The following is a 20013-nucleotide window of genomic DNA, read 5'->3' as shown; positions in this document are numbered from 1 at the left end:
TCTCTCTCTCTCTGTATGTATGTATGTTTCTTGTACTTCCTCTTATTTTTCTTTTTTAAAATTCTGGTTTGTTTAACTGTTTTCTAAAGAGAGAGATAAAGAAGGCATGGAGTTGAGCAGTTGGGAGAATCTGGGAGGAGCTGGGGGTGGGAAAACCATGATCAGAATGTATTGTATGAAAAAAATATTTTCAATAAAAGTTAGTGGCAGATATACTTCTACACATGTTAACAAATATCTCCAAGAAGGCCACTTCTACATAACCAAGGCACACTACCCTCAGAAGATTTTAATGTTGCTGCAGTACTAGGTAGTCTATACTCAATTCTCCCCAGTTGCTTTGGCAGTGCTCCTTAACAACTATTTCGTTTCATCCACAGTCCAACTTAGAATCACAAAAACGTTTAGCATTAAATCTTTCTTTTTTCTTCTTGCATCTAGAACCGTCTTCATCTCTCATGACACTGACCTTCCCGAAGAGACTAAATATTTGATTTGCAGAACGTCCCTTAATTTTGGAATTGCTTCCTCATTAATAGACAGATTACACGCTTTCTCAAGAATACTGTCATGTGTCCCTTTCTGTGCACCACAGAGCACAAGAAGTCAATCTATCACTCGTAGTGATGTTAGTTTTAGTCAGCTGGTTAAGGCGATTTTCTGGCTGCGAAGGAAGCTCTCTTCCACTTCAGTAAGTAATCCACGGAGTGATTCTTAGAAACCATAGGAACATCCTTAACCATTTTCTAAGGAATCAATTGTTATTATGGTGACTCGAAAGTTGTGGCTTTCTGCTTGCCTAATTTCTCCTCCATTGATTTCTTGGGCTCTCTGCTGAAGAAGAGCTCTCCCTCCTCCGTGAATTAACTTGCATGCTCTCGAATCTCCAGTCCCTTGTCCCTAAGTCCCTGGGGGCCTTAGGCGTCCTCAGCCTGACGACTGTGCGAAGACGCGGAGTCACACTTTAAAATTAGAATCGACCCGGACTGATGTTCCCAGAAAGATCTGCCAGTCATCCAGCAGAGGTCGGCGGGGCCTGGGAGTGACAATGGCAGCTGGCAGCTCGCGTCCGTCCGCAGAGCCCCCCCCCCCCCCCCCCTCTTCCGTCCTCCGCTCGCGCCCGGCCCGCGCCCCGTCCAGGCAACAGTAGCCACGGCCGCGGCACGTTCTCGCGAGAACCCACGCCTCCGGGGCCAGCGCTCAGGTCCTGCCGGCGCTTTGTGTCCCTTTCCTCAACCCCCGCCGCCGGCCACCCGCCTGCCGGGCGGGGGGAGGAAGGGGGGGGGAGTAGGGAGCTCCTGCGCACGCGCACGCGAGGCCGGACAGTTGGCGGAGGCGTCCCCACGCCGCCCCCTGCGCGCCGGGTCTCCGGCGCGGCACCGCGCGCACTCGCGCTCTGGGGCGACGGGCGCGCAGGCGCGGCGGGGAGCGAGGTCGCGCAGGCGCAGACGGCGTTGGTGCGAGAAGACCTTCAGCGTTGCCTTGGTGGAGCGGGCCGGGCCCACCCTCGGGTTGTAGGTGAGGCGGCCGCTGCCACGGGCCGGGTGGGCGGAGGGCCGGCGGGCCTGACGAGCCGAGGCCGCGGAGGAGAAGCTGAGGGACGCCGGCCTAGGGCGAGGCGAGCCGGGGAAGACTCCGGCTGCCCGAACCTTGCTGGCCGCCTGAGGGCGGGAGTCGCCTCCCTGGGCCGCGACCTTCCGCCGCGCCCGGCGTGCGCACTGGCGTTCTGCCCGGGGCCAGGCTGGAAGGAGGGCGGTTTCTAGAGAGGACGAGTTCTGGAACCCCAAGCCTACACCCCAACCTTGCCCTCACCTCCCTCTCTGACGTGCCCAGCATCTGTCAGGCGTGCCTTGCACTCCCGACGGCCGAAGTGAGGATGCTCTTCATGCATCTTAAAAAGCAGAAACAAGGAACAAAAGAGAAGCTGTAGTATCTAGTTAGTGCCTTTTGTTTTCCTCTCGGGGTCGAATGCAGCCTTGGGGCATGGTGCATATCTGTTTTGTAGAGCTAATAGAAATGCGAGGTGGTAGCTTCACTCTTTCGAGAAATATGGAGGCTCTGTGTTTTCTCGATTTTTGCTTGATCATACCAGCAGTGCATTTCCCATCAGAATCATGGGCCCGAATAAAGGACGGTTTCGGCATCAACGAGTTCAGTTAGCCACTTGACTTTTGCAAAGGGATGATTTTCAGAAACAGTCAATCAAACGCTAAAAGCTTGTGATTAGCACTTAGACAGTTTGACCATTTTAGTGTATTTTCTCCCTGATCAGCATGAAGACCTAAAACTGTAAACGTTTCTGTCTGAATATGTGAGACCTGCATTTCTATACCTCCCTCCCAGAATTATGGCAAACAATTTACATCACTACCGGAATTGTCAGATTACCCTCATAGTGGACTTGTAGCATAGAGCACAATTTTATTATAGAGTGACGCAGAACACCAACACCATCGTTTGCCTTGACTCTTTAACTTTTCCTTTTGGTTGTGCCTCAGATAGAAGAACCCGTGGCCTTATCTATGTAAGACAAGTGCCTTACTCATAAGCCACCCCCTTTCTCTTTATAATTTTTTTGGGTGTGTGTGGACTTGTTTATGTGGTGTATGTACATGTTTGTGTGCACATGTGTGCATGGGGAGTCCAGTAGTTAATACTGGGTACCTTCTTTAATTGCTCTTTTATTTGTTTTTGAGAAAAGGTCTTTCCCCTGAGCTGAGAGCTCATCTATTTGGCTAGGCTGGCTAATCAGTGGGCTCCAGGGTTCCTCCTGTCTCTGCCTTGTCCCTACTCGAATGCTGTGTGGGTCCCTGGCGATTCATACTCCGTTCCTCATGCTTGTGTGACAGACACTTCGCCAACTGAGGCATCTCTCCTGCCCTGACTTTAGATATGATTTTTTTTTGGTATGTTCTTTCCTCGTAATTTTATGTCACAGTGTGTGTATTTGACAGGCACAATTTTTAAATGAATTCCCGGTTAGGAAATGAGTCATGCTGAATATGGTGGCACATAACTATAATCCCAGCCTGGGCTATAAACTAAGGCCCTGTTAGTTATAGTAAAAGCCTAGCAGAAATTCAGATTAAGAGTTGGACTTAGTGTAAATACATAGGTTATTTAGTTGAAGGATTTGTGAAGTGTCCATAGTTCAGGCACAGTGATGTAATTTGCAGATGTGTTCAACCTGCTGACATTGTTACCCAACTTCATCTACAAAATTTCATGCTCAACAACTTTGTCATCTATAAAAGTCATGCTCAAGAACCATGCAGGCAACTTACAAACAAATCAAAAACAACCCCCCCCTTTTTTTTGATACAGTGTTTCACTGTGTAGTACCCCTGCCTTGCTTCAAACTTAAAGATTGTGTCTGTCTCTGCCTTCTGAGTACTGGGGTTGAAGTCCTGTGTCACCATGCCCAGCCTATGTATAATATATATATATTGTGTGTGTGTGTGTGTGTGTGTGTGTGTGTGTGTGTGTGTGTGCGCGCGCGCGCACGCACACGGTTCTGCATGCTTTTGCTTCTTCCATGTGTGATGGTCAGAGGATGACTTGGGGGAGTTCATTCTATCCACCATATGTGCTCTGCCGTCAGAATCAGATTGTTTGGTTTGGAGGCAAAGACCTTTACTTGTTCAGTCATCTTACCAGTCCCAAATTAGAGAACTAGTGTGTTTTTGTGTGTAGATGTGTTCACACCACTGCCTGATTGTGGAGGTTGGAGGACAGTGTGTGGGAGTTGGTTCTCTCCTTCCACCATGTAGGTGTGAGGGACAGAACTCAGGTCTTGAGTCTTGGCAGTTAGTGCCTTAACCCCGTCTCACCAGCCCCAAATCTCATGTTTTAATGTTTGTTTTTGTAGTAGTGGGCCACATTCATTGCTATCTTTGGCTGCATGTGGCCCCCAGGTGGAACATGCCTGGAAACTGACTGGTACTCTGGAATTTTCTGGGATCATAAAATCTTGCTAATGGGCTTATTTGAGGTTGCTGAAGCTCAGCTTCTGAGTCTTTAACAGGGAGACAGCAGAAACTGCTTCAGGGGTTTGCTATGCAGAGGCTGAGGGAGGGTATATTCACTGAGATTTCAGTATGAGGGTCTTAGTGGCTTTTTACAAAAGCTGGATGAATAATGAGTAGGCAAGATATAAAGTCAAAGCACCTTGGATTTTCAAAGGTTTTAATTTCAAAATTCACACCTATTTTTGCTAAGCAGGTTACTACAGATGGATTCTATTCTCTTTCTGGTTAATGGTAAAATTATAATATTTTTTAAAAAGCTTTGAGAAAGACTGTATTCTGGAAGAGTATATTTAATTTAGTAGATTTTAAAAATGTTTTTGTTTATAGTGTGTGTTTGTAGGTGTGTATGTCAGGTGTGTGCAGATGCCTGCAGGGGCTGGAAGAAGGTGTCGGGTCCCGAGAACTAGAGTTGTAGGTGGTTATGGGCTGCCTGACACGTGCTCTTAACTGCTGAGTCACTCCAGCCTCTGTAGGTGGGGTGTTTTGTTTTTTTTTGTTTTTTTTTGAAATAGGGTTTCTCCGTGTAGTTTTGGTGCCTGTCCTGGATCTCGATCTGTAGACCAGACTGGCCTCAAGCTCACAGAGATCTGCCTGCCTCTGCCTCCTGAGTGCTGGGGGATTAAAGGTACGCACCCCACCACCACCACCACCACCACCACCACCACCACCACCACCACCACCACCACCACCACCCGATTAGTAGGTGTTTTTTGTTTGTTTGTTTTTTGGAGATAGGATCTTATAGCCCAGACTGACTTTGGATTTGAAGTCCTCCTGTTCTAGTCTGTTGAGGTACCTGGTTCAGTCTCTTGAAGCCTTCTTTATTTTTAAATTTTGTTTTGAGACAGGATTTCACTATGTTGTTCTTATTGGACTGGAATCCTCTGTAGACAAGGCTGGCCTCGAACTCACTGCTTTTCTCTACCTCCTGAGAACTGAGATCAAAGGCATGTACCACCACACCCAGCTTCAAAGCATTTAAGAAATTACTTCCACTTTTTAATTTTTTTATGGTTTTATGTGTATGAATGTTTTGCCTGTACGCATGTCTGTGCATCACATGTGTGCAGTGCATGTAGAAGCCATAAAAGGGCACCATGTCCCCTGGAACTGGAAAGATGATGTGAGATGCCATGTGTATGCTGGGAATTGAACCTCTGGTCTTTGGAAAAACAGCTAGTGTTCTGAACTGGTGCGCTCTCTCTCCAGTCCCGGTGAAGCTTTTTTTAGTGAGGCTGTAGTTCCGGATTGAGCCTGGGCGCCTCTGTGCTAGGCAGATGTTCTGCTGTTACTGATGTTCCCAGGTCTCTTTACTTTTTTATTCTTGTCTTTGACTAAGTTGCCTAGGCCAGCCTTGAGCTCATTCTGTGGTCCAGGATGGGCCTAAACCTGTGATCCTCCTGCTTCAGCCTCCTCAGTCACTGGGAGTGCAGGCTTGAGCCATCAGGTCTCTTTTAGGAACTGAATTTCAGAGCAGCAAAATATGACAACCTTGAAAGTTTCTAAACCTTCCCCCCTCCCTTTTTTTTTTTTGAGACAGAGTTTCCAAAAGTTTCTTAGACTGTCCTTGAATTTGTTCTATTCTGCTTTAACAGCTGGGCTGAGATTAGAGGCATGCGCTGGTATACTTTTTTTTTTTCCCTGTGGGGTGTGCAATTGGGATTGAACCTAGGCCCTCACACCTCAACCCCGAGGATTTAATCTAATGTTTTTACATTTCCTTAAAAATTTCCCTCTGTGGTCTGGGGAATAGTTCAGTTGGTAAAGTACACAATCCTGAGGAACAGAGTTTAATTTCCAAAACCCATTTGAAAAGGCCAAGCATAGTGGTTTGTATTTGTAATCCCAGCTTGGGGAGGTGGAGACAGGCAGAAGGACCTTGCCTAGCTAGGTAGGTCAGTTACAGACCAGTGATAGATAGACCCTGTCCCAAAAAATCATGAATGTAGCCGGGCGGTGGTAGTGCACACATTCAATCCCAGCACTTAGGAGGTAGAGCCAGGTGGATCTCTGTGTGTTCAAGGCCAGCCTGGGCTACAGAGCAAGATCCAGGACAGACACCAAAACTACACAGAGAAACCCTGTCTTGAGAAAACAAAAAAAAAACAAACAAAAATCATGAATGGCACCTGAGGAACAAGACACATGCATGTGTGCCTGCACAAATGCATACCCGCCACTCAAATACATACACAGAAAAGATCAAACAGTTGAACAAAACCTGTAAGAACTTTGTTTTCTTTGAAATACAATTAAAAAGAAACTCTGAATCTCATGAGGAAACTTATTTTCTAGTCTGAGGAGCCGAATACCTTCTTTGAATTTTGGTTACATTAGAGTATTAGTGTTAGTGATGCAAAGGAAGAAAAATGTCTTTTCAGGATGAAAGAAAAGTTAGGAGTGAACATACTAAATGGCTACTCTCTTGTTTTTATTTTTAAGATATGTGTAACACACCAACTTACTGTGACCTAGGAAAGGCTGCCAAGGATGTCTTTAACAAAGGGTATGGTAAGTATGCAATGGTAAATTTTTATGTTGGGTCAGGATTAGTGATGAGTTCTGAGGATTTAGTTGCATGTTTTTACAGATCCTTAAACTTTTTGCTTTGTAGGCTGGGGAATAGCTCAGTTGATAAAGTGTATAAGATACTCTGTTAGTAAAATAAGAGTAAGTGACCATTAATCTACATCACAAATATTAGGAGCTATTAATAGCCTCATCTTTTATTCATTAGGCTCCTTTACAAACATTAAGAGCAGTTATTATACATAAACACACATGTATAAATGTATCCAGTACTTGTAATATGAAGTAGCATCCACCTATAATATTTATGCTCATTTCACTAGTTCTGTGTATGATTAAAGTGCTTATCGCCTCTCTGTATAATTTTTTTTTTTTCTCCTTGAGACAGGGTCTCACTGCATAGCCCTGGCTGGCTTGGAACTTGCTCTGTAGTCCAGACTGGCCTGGAATGCACAGAGATCCACCTGCCTCTGCCTCCTGAGTGCTGGGATTAAAGGCGTGCGCCACCATCGCCTGGTCCATATAATGCTTTTTAATATACCAATTTTTAATGAAAGTGCACAGTTCCTGTTTTTATTTTTTTGGTAACAATATATTATATCTTTTACAAGTAGAAAATATTTGAAGTTTTGAAATTTTAAGTTTTTAATTTTTCTGTGCTGTACACATTGATTTTTTTTTTCTTACTAAGGTTCATTATATTTTTACCTTGCATACACACACATACACACATATGCACACAAGCACACATGCACACACACGTGTAAATATACATGTGCACATATGTATATACACACAACAGCATAGATTTTTGAGTAATTTTAGTATGTAAAATAGTGCATTTTTTAAAAAGGTATGGGTTTATTCATTTTTATACATTTTATACATACTTATACATTTATATATTTTAAAAGTATGAGTTTATTCATTTTAAGAGCCTTTAGAATTTATACTTTTGTTATAATTCAGTTTCTTTTCGAATTCTTATCTGATGAGAATACCATGTATTTTCCATATGGGATGTATAATGTATTACTTTCATATTTTTTAAGTTAAAAACTGGAGCGAGAGTTAAATTTTGTATATTGCTTTGTTTTTTAATGTTTCTAGGGTTTGGCATGGTCAAAATAGATCTGAGAACCAAGTCTTGTAGTGGAGTGGTGAGTACCTAATACATTTCTAATAGGTAAAGCATGTTAATTTAAGGGAACTGATTTTAAAATAATTGTTTACTGTTTTGTAAAACAGCATCCTCTTGACACAGTTGTATACCCCACAGCTTTGACCTTTTCTGAGTTCATTGAGCCTGTGAAGCCTATAGACAATTAGGTTAACTTTGGCAGGGGATTCTTTGTGTGTCTTCCTTAGAGTATCAGGTATCTTACCCTTAGGTGAAACAGAGTGTCTATTTTTGACTTCTATCATATTTATACTCATGTTTATACTTTCATAAATATGTATGAGTGCTGAAACCAATGGGTCATACAAGTTTTATTTATTTTCTCAAAATAAATTAATTTTAATCTGTGTTTTCATTATGGATTTATGCAAAATATAGAAATATAATGTATTTTTATATGTGTGCATATATGAGATTATTTTATGTTTTTAGAAGTGAATTAATTTCTTTTATGTGTGTGGGCATTTTGCCTGCATGTATGTCTGCACCACATGTGTGCCTGGTGCCCAAGGAAGCCAGAAGAAGGAGTCAGATCCCTTGGGACTGGAGTTACAGACAGTTGTGAGTCACCTTGTGGGTGCTGGGAATCAAACCATAGTCCATTGGAAGAGCAGCCAGTGCTCTTAGCCACTGAGCCATCTCTCCAGCTCCTATTTTTTGTTTTTTAACTGTTTCTCTTCCAATCTTTTTCTTTATTCCCGAGACAGTTCTCTGTGTAGCTTTGGAACCTAACGTGGAACTCACACTGTAGACCAGGCTGGCCTCGAACTCACAGAGATCTGCCTGGTTCTGCCTCCCAAGTGCTGGGATTAAAGGCGTGTACTGCCACCACTGCCCAGCCCAATCTTTTTTATTGGAAGTCAAGATGTTGACATATTTTTCAAAACTTCATTAACCAGACATTCAGTAAATCTCAGCAAATAGATTAACTATTTTTCCTCCGGTACTGCATATTGAACCTAGGGTCTCGTGCAGGCAAGGAAAGTGCTCTCTACCAGTGAATTACATCCCTAGACCCCCTACTTCTAATTTTTTTTTTTTTTTTTGAGCAGGGTCTTACTAAGTACCACTTTTGTCCTTGAACACACCTTGTATCCAAGACAGGCCTTGAATTTTCAACCTTCCTCCCTCAGCCTTCTAGGTGACAGATGGCAGGCCTGTGCCACTGAGTCTAGTGGGCTAACTTTTTCTTTTCTTCCTTCCTTCCTTTTTTTTTTTTTTTTTTTGGTGCTCTACAACATTGACTATCACCCAGGTGAACTTTTAATTCACCTTATTCTCTGATTTAGTTTTACAGAATACATCTTTAATTGGTGCTTGCTTATTCAAACCCATGCAGGTTTTATTTATGAATATAATTGTTTAATTAGAAGGATGAAAAGTGTGTGCAGTTTGTATGATATTTTGCATTGAACTCTGCACAACTGTGGTTTGTTCTGTCACTTTCCCTGGGTTTCTTGGTCATAAATGAATGAATGAATGAGTGTATATATGACCTGCCTCGCTAAGGAGGCTAGTGTGCATATGGTTCTGTTGAAATAGAACTTTCAGAAGTTCGGATTGTATTGGAGAAGTTAACTCTCCCTTTCTCTCCCTTCCATGCTGCTGCGGTGGCGATGTGCATCAGATGGTGAGAAAGAACCTTGTGTGCTTGCTCTGTGGCTGCTTTTGTCTCATTTAGGATACATTTCATCCTCTTTGTGCATTTCTCAGGTTCTGTTTTACAGGACCTTTCTCTGTGTTGCTTACTAGCATTAAATGCAGAGCTGAAGATGCCATTTTTGTGTTGTAAATGGATTTTATACTCACTTGACTGCACTGTCAAATTAGACCCAAACTGAGGCAGTGTCTGGACTTCAGCTTAGAATGGTTGTAGCTTCCCTTTGAATTTGTGTTTCTGGTCCTTTAGATTCTCCATAGAGAGAGCTTCAGACTAAGAGATGGAAGGAAGATGTGGAATGACACCAAGATATTTACATTTGCTGTATTTGTCATTTTTGAAAAGTAAATGTAAAAATTACAGTATGAGACAGTTAGATTTATTATTAAACGCAATTAAGGAATTAACCTGAGCTGTTAAACATGGCTTATGCTGTATTGTTCTCAAGGCCTTGCCCTAAGTGGACATAGTTTTCATTTTGGAAGCTTTCTGTGTAGTGTTAATAAACATCATAGCTTCCCAGTGGTTTCTTCTGTCTAGATCTCGAGTTAGGGCTAAAGGGAGGATTCATGTTGTCGACAGTGAAACAGAACTGTTTACGAAGGGTAACCTTTCACTGCCGCTGGCCAGATTTCAGAAATACTCCTTGAAACAGGATCAGGTAGTAAGTTTCTTCTTGACAGTCACAGATTGTCAGTGACAGCTATTGACCATTTGCTTACCCCTAGAAGAAGGTCTTTTCCTAATTGCTTGCTAATATGGGGGAAAGGACATTTAAGTTGGGAGGAGATATACTTATGGCATTCATAGTGATTATTTTGTACTTTAGCGGGTAGGCCAGGTGGAGAGGGAGGAAAGAGGGTATTTTAAATTCTGTTTTACTGTGAAAATGGGTAGATAATTTTAATATTGTTTGAAAGAGTTTAGGGTGACAGTTTTACAGATATAGTTTTGTGGCTGAAGTATTCATATTTCACAACATGTAAATATACATAATGCTGTGTCAGTATATAGTTGAAAATGATCGTTTATTTTAAACGTATTTTTTCTTTTGCAGTGCTGGAATGGAACCCAGGGCCTTGAGCACACTAGGCAAGCACTTTACCATTAAGCTACTTCACAAGACCATGGAAATACATTTCTAGAAAACAGTAGTTGGGGCTGGAGAGATGGCTTGGCAGTTAAAAGTACTTGCTGTCCTTGCAGAGGACCCAGGTTTGGTTCCTCATACCCACATGTAGTACACAACTGCCTGTAACTTTAGTTCCAGTGAATCCAATCCCCTTTCTGGTCTTGATGAGCACCAGGCATGCACATAGTACACATACATACATGTAGGCACTCCTATATACACATAAAGTAAAAATAAGTCATAGATAAAATAATAGATTGAGGTTTAGTGATAGAGATGTTGTCAGGGCCTTGGGTTCCATTTCCAGCACCCCTTCCCTACCCCCACCACGCACCCCCTTCCCAGCACCCCCTCCTCACCCTCACCCCTGCACCCCCTCCTTACCTCCACATCCCAGTCACAAAGTACTAAACTGTTGACTATAAACAGAGAATGTGGGAGGTATTGTTTATAGATTTTTAAGCACCTTTAAATTTACAGTTTGACAAGTATTATAGAGAATTGATAGTCATCTTAGGCCATGAAAGTGAAATTCTTCAAAATTCAGTATTTTTGCCTTTTTAATAAAGGCATTTATTTCTAGCAGAGATATTTTTCTTTTAAAGTTAAGAATTTAATATGACCATTAAAAAGGAATGTATGGAATAATAAATATCATTAAGAAGGGAGGAATAATCTAAAGTTCTAAACCTGCTTAGAAACAGAAAGAAAGCAGGAGGTACACTGTTGAAGGGTAGGGTTGTGGTAAAAAGGAAATTACAGTGGTTTCTAATGCACTGAACACTGTTTTCTGAAATGAATGGTTTCTGTTTGGTGAGTTAATCTTAACATAATTATTTTCTCTTTTTTACCAGGAATTTTCTACTTCAGGTCATGCTTATACTGATACAGGGAAAGCATCAGGCAACCTAGAGACCAAGTATAAGGTCTGTGACTACGGACTCACCTTCACCCAAAAGTGGAACACAGACAATACTCTTGGGACAGAAATCTCTTGGGAGAATAAGGTAAGAAAAAGCAGTGAACGTTATTTGTAGGTTTCATAGCTCTTTCCTATCAAATGAGCATAACTGGGACTGGAGAGGTGGCTTAGCTGTTAAGGGCACCTACTGCTCTTACACAGACCTGAGTTCAGTTCCCAGAGTCTTGTCAGGTGGCTCACAACCACCTATAACTCCAGCTTCAGGGGATCTAATACCTCTGGCCCCAAAAGCCCTGCACCCATGTGTATACACTCCCACACAAGCACACACAAATACACATGATTAAAAATAATAAAATCTTTTAAAAATTGGACAAACTCCAAATATAATCTGAGTGGGATTTTTACAATGTCTTCTACCATATTTTCTCTTTTTTATTGCTTTTCTTGGCGTGTTTTAACATTTCTGGAAATGCACACTGTGTCTTTGTTCTGATTAGTTAATTGTGTCACACAGTAATCCTCTCCTAAGTAGGACAGACTCTCTTGGTAATTCAGTTTACTTTGGTAATCTTTGCAAATTAGCTGCCCAGGAATGTTGCTAAATTTTTTAAATGTTTTCAAGGAGAAAACCAAGTAGCTGATTTTTGTTAGATACCCACTGTGTACAGGGCACTACATTTTTCTTTTGGAGAATGGATCTCATGTAATCTAAGCTGGCCTCAAAACTTTCTTCGTAGCTGAGGTTGACCTTGAACTCCTGATTTTCCTGCCTGTGCAGGAATTACAAGAGTGTGCCCCATTCCCAGCTGGGTTCTCAAGGTACATCTATGTGTATTGGCACATATAAAGAGGTACAGCTAAAGAAGTTGGTTTGTTAAGTGTCAGGTTATCTTATAGTTATTTCAAGAGAATAGCAAGATTATTTTGTTACATTGGAGTAATTCTTTTTTGACAATAATTTATGTTATTTAATGTATCAGGATTTATCCTATACAAAAAACCTATACATGGTTTTTTGGTTTTTTTGAGATAGGGTTTCTCTGCATAGCCCTGGCTGTCCTGGAACTAGCTTTGTAGACCAGGCTGGTCTCAAACTCACAGAGATCCACCTGCCTCTGTCTCCCATGTGCCGGGATTAAAGGCATGTGCCACAATGCCTGGCACCTTTTTAAAATGTTTGAGATGGGGTCCTCATTATGTCATTCCGGCTAGTTGTAAACTTTTGGGCTTAAGGTGTTCTGCCTCGGCCTCCTGAGTAGCTTAGATTATAGGGACATGCTACCATAACCAGCTTAATTTATATTTTGAGAAGGGAACCAGGAGGAGGGGAGGGCTTGAAGGGAGAGAGGGAGTTAAGGGGATGAAGAAAGATAGGACATAAAAGCCGGAGAGTGGTAGTGCATGCCTTTAATCCCAGCACTGTGGGTGGGGAGGGGCAGGTGGATCTCTGAGTTCAAGGCTGACCTAGTCTACAGAGGGATCCCAGGACAGCCAGGGCTACACAGAGAAACCCTGTCTTGGAAAAAAGGAAGAAAGAAAAGATGGGGAAGGTAATTTACTATATAATTTACTATCTGGCTTTCTTTAATGACTTCATTATTAAAGAGAAAGTGGGAGGAAGCTTTAGAATTGGCTTTTTTTAGTTAAAGAATAGAAAATTAATTGTTAATTGACAAATTTTTGTTTTACAGTTGGCGGAAGGGTTGAAACTGACTCTTGATACCATATTTGTACCAAACACAGGGTAATTATCCAAACCCATTTTTTTCTGATTTCTTTTTGAAGGCCTAGAGCTTTAGCATTGGAAATGTAAAATGGGAACTGTAGAGGCAGGGAGAAACGGGAACTTGTTTTAGCAATTCTAGAATACTTTTGCATGTCTTTAAAGAAAGAGCTCCTCAAGGCAGCATAACATTGTCAGTAAAGAAGTTTAAACAGGCACATCTATCTTGGGACTTGGAAGGTCTGAGACCATAGTTCTATCTGTTGAAAGACTAATGGGTATGGCAAGAGTGTAATCTACTGATTGTAAGGGACCAGAGTGAGAGGTTGTGCTGCGAACTTAATTTCTGAGCCTGGGAAGTCCTCTAGGCTTAGTCTGCTTCCCATTATGTCACTTATGTGTTCAACCTGGTTTCTGCTATCTGAAGGCAGAGGTGCTAGATAAATGCAAAGAGGAATTTGTCCTTTCTTCACATGCTTTAATTATTTTTAGATCAGATATTCTCTTAAAAGCCTTGTGAGGACTATTTGGAACTAATAGACAAAGGTTATTTAGAACTAATTCTGAATATTCAGCATTGTTATTGAAAATATATTTCTGCTGGATATGTTGGTGCACACTTTTAGTCCCAGCATTCTGGAGACAGGCAGGTAGATCTCCGCAAGTTCCAGGATAACCGGGGCTACTTATTGAAACCTTGTCTACAACAAACAAGTGTATTTTAGTAGAAATACCACTAATAAGTTAGTAATGTGTTTTGATGTTACTTTTGTAACTTGAAAATATTTAAAGATACTCTATTTCTCGTGTCTCTGTGTATATTTATATATATAAATTTGTATATATATTATATGATCTTCAGATTATTGTTTTGGCAGTGAAATATTTTACTACTTGTGGATTTATGGACTTTATTTTTTGACACAATTGTATATATCTGTGGGGTAATATGTAATGTTTGAATATGTGTATACATTAATCAACTAGGATAAGTGTATCTATCTCATTAAGAATCTATCATTTTTTTGAGTGGAAAGCAAATTTAAAACCCTTGCATTGTTTTTGAACTATATAGTACTTTATGCGTAGTGACCCTGTTGTGCAGCAGAACTTCAAAACCGTTTTCATATCTGTTAACTCTCTAGTGATTCATTCATGCCTTTATGAGATTAACCATAAAATACTTTTATTATTTCAACTCATGGTGAGGAATACATAAAGACATAAACATTTCTCTGTTTTATTTATTTATTTTCTGTTTTGAACAGTTTCTTTGTGTAGCTGTGGCTCTCCTGAACTCACAGAGATCCACCTGCCTCTATTTCCCAGGTGCCAGTATTAAAGGAGTGTACCATCATAACTGTTGACATGTAGTTTAATCCTAACAGAGTTGTATTTGTAGAGCTAAGTCATTTGAAACATTTTTCCATATATTATGTCATTTACGAAAACAATATTTACCTTTAGAGAGGGTCTTACATTACAATTCACTGGAAATAGTAGACTCACATTGTTTTCATTGTATTGTTTGTTTTTACAGAAAGAAGAGCGGGAAATTAAAGGCCTCATTTAAACGTGATTGTTTTAGTATTGGCAGTAACATTGATATAGATTTTTCTGGACCGACCATCTATGGCTGGGCTGTGTTGGCCTTTGAAGGTTGGCTTGCTGGCTATCAGATGAGTTTTGACACAGCCAAATCCAAATTGTCTCAGAATAATTTTGCTCTTGGTTACAAGGCTGCAGACTTCCAACTGCATACTCATGTGTGAGTGTTTATAATTGTCTTTAGTGCAAGTGCTGTTCCCCTGAGAGGTAGTAGCTGTTACATGATAGGAAGGTTAAAAGTGATTAGAAGTTAAAATTGCTTGGTGGATACCAGTCCTGTTGTACATTTTCATAGTTAGCAGTGCATTCATTGTTAGGAAGTTCATGAACTGAGTACATCGTGATACGCTGCTCTTAGTTGTTGCTGTCAGCTTTTACCTCAAACTTTGGGATGTTTTAGAATTTGTAAAAGAACCACTGAATGGAGACAGCCCAGAGCATATATACACTTCACTGTTACTTTGGACTTATTTTGACTGAATCTGGAAGCAGATGTTTGAAACACTTAAGAACAATCGCCAAATAATTTGAGTGTCCTGGAACTTCTTTGGTAATTCTTTGTGGAGATTTTCATGCATCTTTGGTTAGAACCTAGTTACTCCCTCCACTGCATTCAGAAATAATAGGGATCTCAAAATAATCCTGGATTTCAGTGTTGGCTGAATCAGCCTGAACTTGACTTATAATATATTTAGTTTTTTGGTGTTTTAGAACAGGATCTCACATAGATCAGCCTAACCTCAAACTCACTGTGTAGCATTGGCTGACCTTAAACTCCTGATATGCTAGTACCTTCCAGTGCTGGGATTATAGGCAGGAATGAGCTGTGTGTTTCTGAGGTATTGCTCTTCGTGGGATGCTCTAATATAGACAATGGTATCAGAACACTGTTATTAGGAAACCATGGGATACTTCAAAGAGCCATGGATTTCGATCTGGAGCAGTGCTCCTGGGTATTGTGTGGAAAGTGTTTTCTCACTCTGTGGGAAACAGATTGTAAAAGCTAGTATTGTCTTTATTCCTATAGTTTTACCTCACTTTCCACAGTCTTTATGGACCTAAAGCCTATAAAAGAGAGGTTATAGGTTATAGTTTCTAAATTCCATAAAAGATACCTACAGACTATATACTTACCTGAGGTATCTGCCTTTGAACATAGGTGAATTGTGTCTTAAGAAATTTATATTATGTAGAAGAGTCAAGTAAACGAATCAGGTGCCACTGTGCTTTAATTAGGCTCTTAGACATTTCATAGGTTGGTTTTATTTCTTGTTTAATAGTCATTTGTACTAGAATTTTGCTAGACTCCAAAGTTGCACAGTTGAAATCTATGTTTAGATAGTTGTAGAATTTGTTTCCATGTCTTATTAGTCAATGATTCAAACTTTGTTTTTGTTTTTTTACACCGTGAAAACAGGAATGACGGTACTGAATTTGGAGGCTCTATCTATCAGAAAGTTAATGAGAAGATTGAAACGTCAATAAACCTGGCATGGACAGCTGGCAGCAACAACACTCGTTTTGGCATCGCTGCGAAATATAAGCTGGATTGTAAAACTTCTCTATCTGTAAGAATGTGCTGCTGGATTGGCTCCCAGCTGTAAACACGTGCTGTAGTGCCGTTACAGTTTGCATGTGCTTTATTAACCTCATGACCTCACTCATGTACTGGAAAGGTCATTATGTCTAAGGCAGGAAATGGGGGTTCTAGTCCTAATTTCTCCCCTATTGGCTGTTGTCGGACCTTTGGCCTCAGTATATTCTTAGTTGAGCTCTGCATATAAGGCTTTACATGTATTATCCTTGTAATTCTCCTCGCTGTTCGGTGTGGTGAAGAGAGATAGCCTCATCCCTGTTACAGACAACCTGGAAACTAGGTCAGTGTCACAGGAGGCAGTAGTGTCAAAATAGGAGTTCAGACCTGGTTTTATGACAGCAGAGTTCGTGCTCTAATCACTGGCAGAGGTTGGGAATTGGCATCTTCAAGAATTCAGTACAGGCCAGGCATGGTGCTGCACGCCTTTAATCCCAGCACCTGGGAGGCAGAGGCTGGCAGATCTCTGTGAGTTCAAAGATAGTTTGGTTTTCATAGTTCCAGGGTAATCAGGGCTACTTAGTGAGACTCTCAGAACAACATAGAGATGCTTGGTCACAATGTGCTTGAAAATCTGTTTAAGAACTTTAAAACATACATTCTCATATTACCCACAATTCCTATCAGTCCTATTGACTTCTTAAAAAATTATCTTTATTTTTTTTCAGTTTTAATAATTCTAGATTAAGCTCCGGTGTGCTTTTACCTTTAAAAACCTTGTGCATGAAGCAGTTTTTGCATTGGAATGATGTGAAGTTGTTTTCTAATTGCTTTTACTTTCTTCTCTTAATCATAGGCCAAAGTAAATAATGCCAGTTTAATTGGACTGGGTTATACGCAGACCCTCCGACCAGGTATGTAAAAAAGAATGAATTAGTGGAGGGTCAGAGTAGAAAGTTACAAAAAGAAAGTGAATGCAAAAGGAGAGACTTAGGCAGTCCCCGTGGATGACCAGGCCTCTGTAACCGCTAGTCATGCAGGTGAAGGGAAGAGGAACAAGTGCTTCTGCTGTGCACTTCTAACTGTGCTTTCGTCACAGCCTTTGACGTTGGCGCGTCCCTCATTCTTCTTTTTTTTAATATGGTGTTTTGTCTGTATGTATGTCTGTGTGAGGGTGTTGAATCCTGGAGTTACAGACAGTTGTGAGCTGCCATGTGGGTGCTGGGAATCGAACCTGGGTCCTCTGAAAGAGTAGTCAGTGCTCTTAACCACTGAGCCATCTCTCCAGGTTCTCCACCCCCCACCCCCACGCCCTATTATTCTTAATCTTGAACTCCAGATAGTTTTTCTTCCTTGTGCTCTGCTCAGCACAGGTAAACAGACTAGACAAGCTGTGCCAGTGTAGTATAGCTTAGGCCTACCCATACTCCATGCTGTTGACTCAGATCCATTATTTCTAGAATATTTTAAGTCCAAGTACCATTCTGACTGCAAATAATGTGGTAATTTCTTCTTCCTAGGAGTCAAACTGACCCTGTCAGCTTTAATAGATGGAAAGAACTTCAATGCAGGAGGTCACAAGGTTGGATTGGGATTTGAACTGGAAGCTTAATGTGATTTTGAGTAGAACATCATTTGTCCCTGGAAGTGAAGAGAAGTGAACCCACTATGTTTTGGCCTTAAAATTCTGTGAAATTTCAAAAGTGTGAACTTTTTATTCTTCCAAAGAATTGTAATCCTTCCCACACTGAAGTCTAGAGATTACAAATCCATCCTAAGAGAGGTCCTTGAAGGCATGCCTGGAGATTGTCATGTTTGTGCCACATTTCAGTTGAGTTCTGCAGTGTTAATTTAAATATGTTCCTCAGCAACAACGTAGTGTCATGTTAAAGAAAATGATCTGACTCCCCAGTTTGTACATCACGTCCTGCATGTCCCACTCCACTTTTCCATGACCTTTGGTTCTAGCGATCTCTGCTGTAGTGAAGTCTTTGGTTTTGCATCAGAGTGAAATAAACCCATCACATTTGGAACATAGTTGCTCATCTGATTTATTAGTACTGGCCGATTGGTTTTCGAAAGTGGAGTCGAGTCTGAAGTGGTGTGTCTAAAACATACGTGCTTTCGCGCCTCCCTCTGACTCCAGTTCTCACTCCACTCCGAGGGACGGAGCAGGGGTTTGCTCTGCTGTGGAGGAGCACAGCTGTCGGAACAAGCTTCCTGGTGGATCATGTCAGAGTGTCCCGAATCTGCCGAGGTGAAGAGATGGGCAGAGGGAAGGAAATGGAGGCGGGGAGACTGCATTGGGAAGGGGATACCCGACGCCTCCAGGGCTTCCGGAAAAAAGGGTTTGTGAGTACTAGGTCTGAAAACACAACTGAAGGAGTTAGCAGTTTAGGAAAGATACGGATGGACGTAATACTCTAGGGCAGACCCCTTACTTCAAGTACATAAGTAATGTATGCTGGTTACAAGAGTTGTAGACAGCTCAGAGTCGGGTTAAAGGTAGGAATCCCCATTCCTCACAGGACTTCCTTTCAGTACTGCTAGCACTTTGATGTATATTCCTGCAGATGCTTGCATTTTAAGAGTCTCGTTGGTGTCCATTTATAGAAGGTTAATAAAGTGCTTATCTCCTTTTAGAATACTTTATTTTTTATAATTTTTTTTCTTTTTAAAAATTAAAATTTATTTACTGTTCTATTGCTGTGAGAAAACACCTTGACCAAGGCAGCTCCTAAAAGAAAGCTTAGGTCTCAGAGGGTCAGAGGCCGTGATGGTAGAGCAAAGGCGTGGTGGCAGGGACAGCCTACAGCATATCTTGCAAGTAGGAGGCAGAGAGACATACTGAGAATTTGAAATCTCAAAGCCTACTCCCAGTGACACTTAGTCCTTCCCAAACAGTTCAGCAAGCTGGGGACCAAGTATTCAAACAGGAGCCTAGGGGGCCATTCCCATCCAAACCACCACATTCACTTTGTGTGTGTGTCTGTGCACAAGTGTGCCACAGTGTGTATTTTGAGGTCAGAGGACAACTTGTGAGAGTTAGTTTTCTTTCCACCAAGTCGGTCTTGGAGATCAAACTCTGGCCATCAGGCTTGGTGGCAGGCACCTTTACCCACCAAACCTTCTCCTTGGCCTTGGAGTACATGTCTAAATTTAACGTCTAAAATTAACTCTTCCTGTTTATTTACGTTTTTGCCAATGTTTGAATGCCCATTTCCCTACATCCTCAGTAACATTCCATATTGCACATTTTACTTATTGGTCTAATTTTTTTATGTTCACGAGTTACTATGAATATGACTTATTTAACCATTTTGTGTTGTATTTGGTTTTGCATTATGTCCAGTGCAACATTGAATGTCATTCCTTTTTTTCTGGATATTTCCACAGTAGCATTGCCATGTAGAACCTTCCATAATGATGAATGTGGTTTCTTTGTATACTAGCTACATACGGCTGTTAAGCACTTTTAGTATAAGGACAACTAAACAATTGAATTTGAAATTTAATTTTAATTAATTTGTTTAAATGATTACATGTAGTTAGTGGCTGTTGAGTTGAACAGCATAGTTCTGTAAGGTTTCTAGAAGTGACATGAGCTACAGGGCCTAGGCATTTAATAGGTGGCACAGCCAGGTGGTGGTGGTGCATGCCATTAATCCCAGTACTCAGGAGGCAGAAGCAGGTA

General features: G+C 41.2%; 1 protein-coding gene across 2 annotated transcripts; it reads left to right on the top strand.

Annotated features, from left to right (window-relative positions):
- The first annotated feature begins 1383 nt into the window (after positions 1-1383).
- On the top strand, positions 1384-18356 carry Vdac3 (voltage dependent anion channel 3). 2 transcript variants are annotated; one of them, XM_052751820.1, is made up of 9 exons: positions 1384-1518; positions 6471-6539; positions 7668-7717; positions 11384-11536; positions 13146-13198; positions 14718-14945; positions 16203-16353; positions 17176-17233; positions 17840-18356. In XM_052751820.1, exons 2-9 carry the CDS (start codon positions 6473-6475, stop codon positions 17929-17931), a joined length of 852 nt encoding a protein of 283 aa, XP_052607780.1. In that variant the 5' UTR covers positions 1384-1518; positions 6471-6472; the 3' UTR covers positions 17932-18356. The 2 variants fall into 2 exon arrangements, with proteins under 2 accessions (XP_052607780.1, XP_052607782.1); XM_052751822.1 differs by lacking the exon at positions 1384-1518 and adding an exon at positions 1553-1936.
- Positions 18357-20013: the final 1657 nt, after the last annotated feature.

This window comes from Peromyscus californicus, unplaced genomic scaffold (genome assembly GCF_007827085.1).
Source record: "Peromyscus californicus insignis strain IS unplaced genomic scaffold, ASM782708v3 Scaffold_23__1_contigs__length_62951481, whole genome shotgun sequence".
NCBI classification, from domain to species: Eukaryota; Metazoa; Chordata; class Mammalia; order Rodentia; family Cricetidae; genus Peromyscus; species Peromyscus californicus.
The sequence above is the reverse complement of the archived record's forward strand: the minus strand, read 5'-3'. Positions and strand labels throughout refer to the sequence as shown.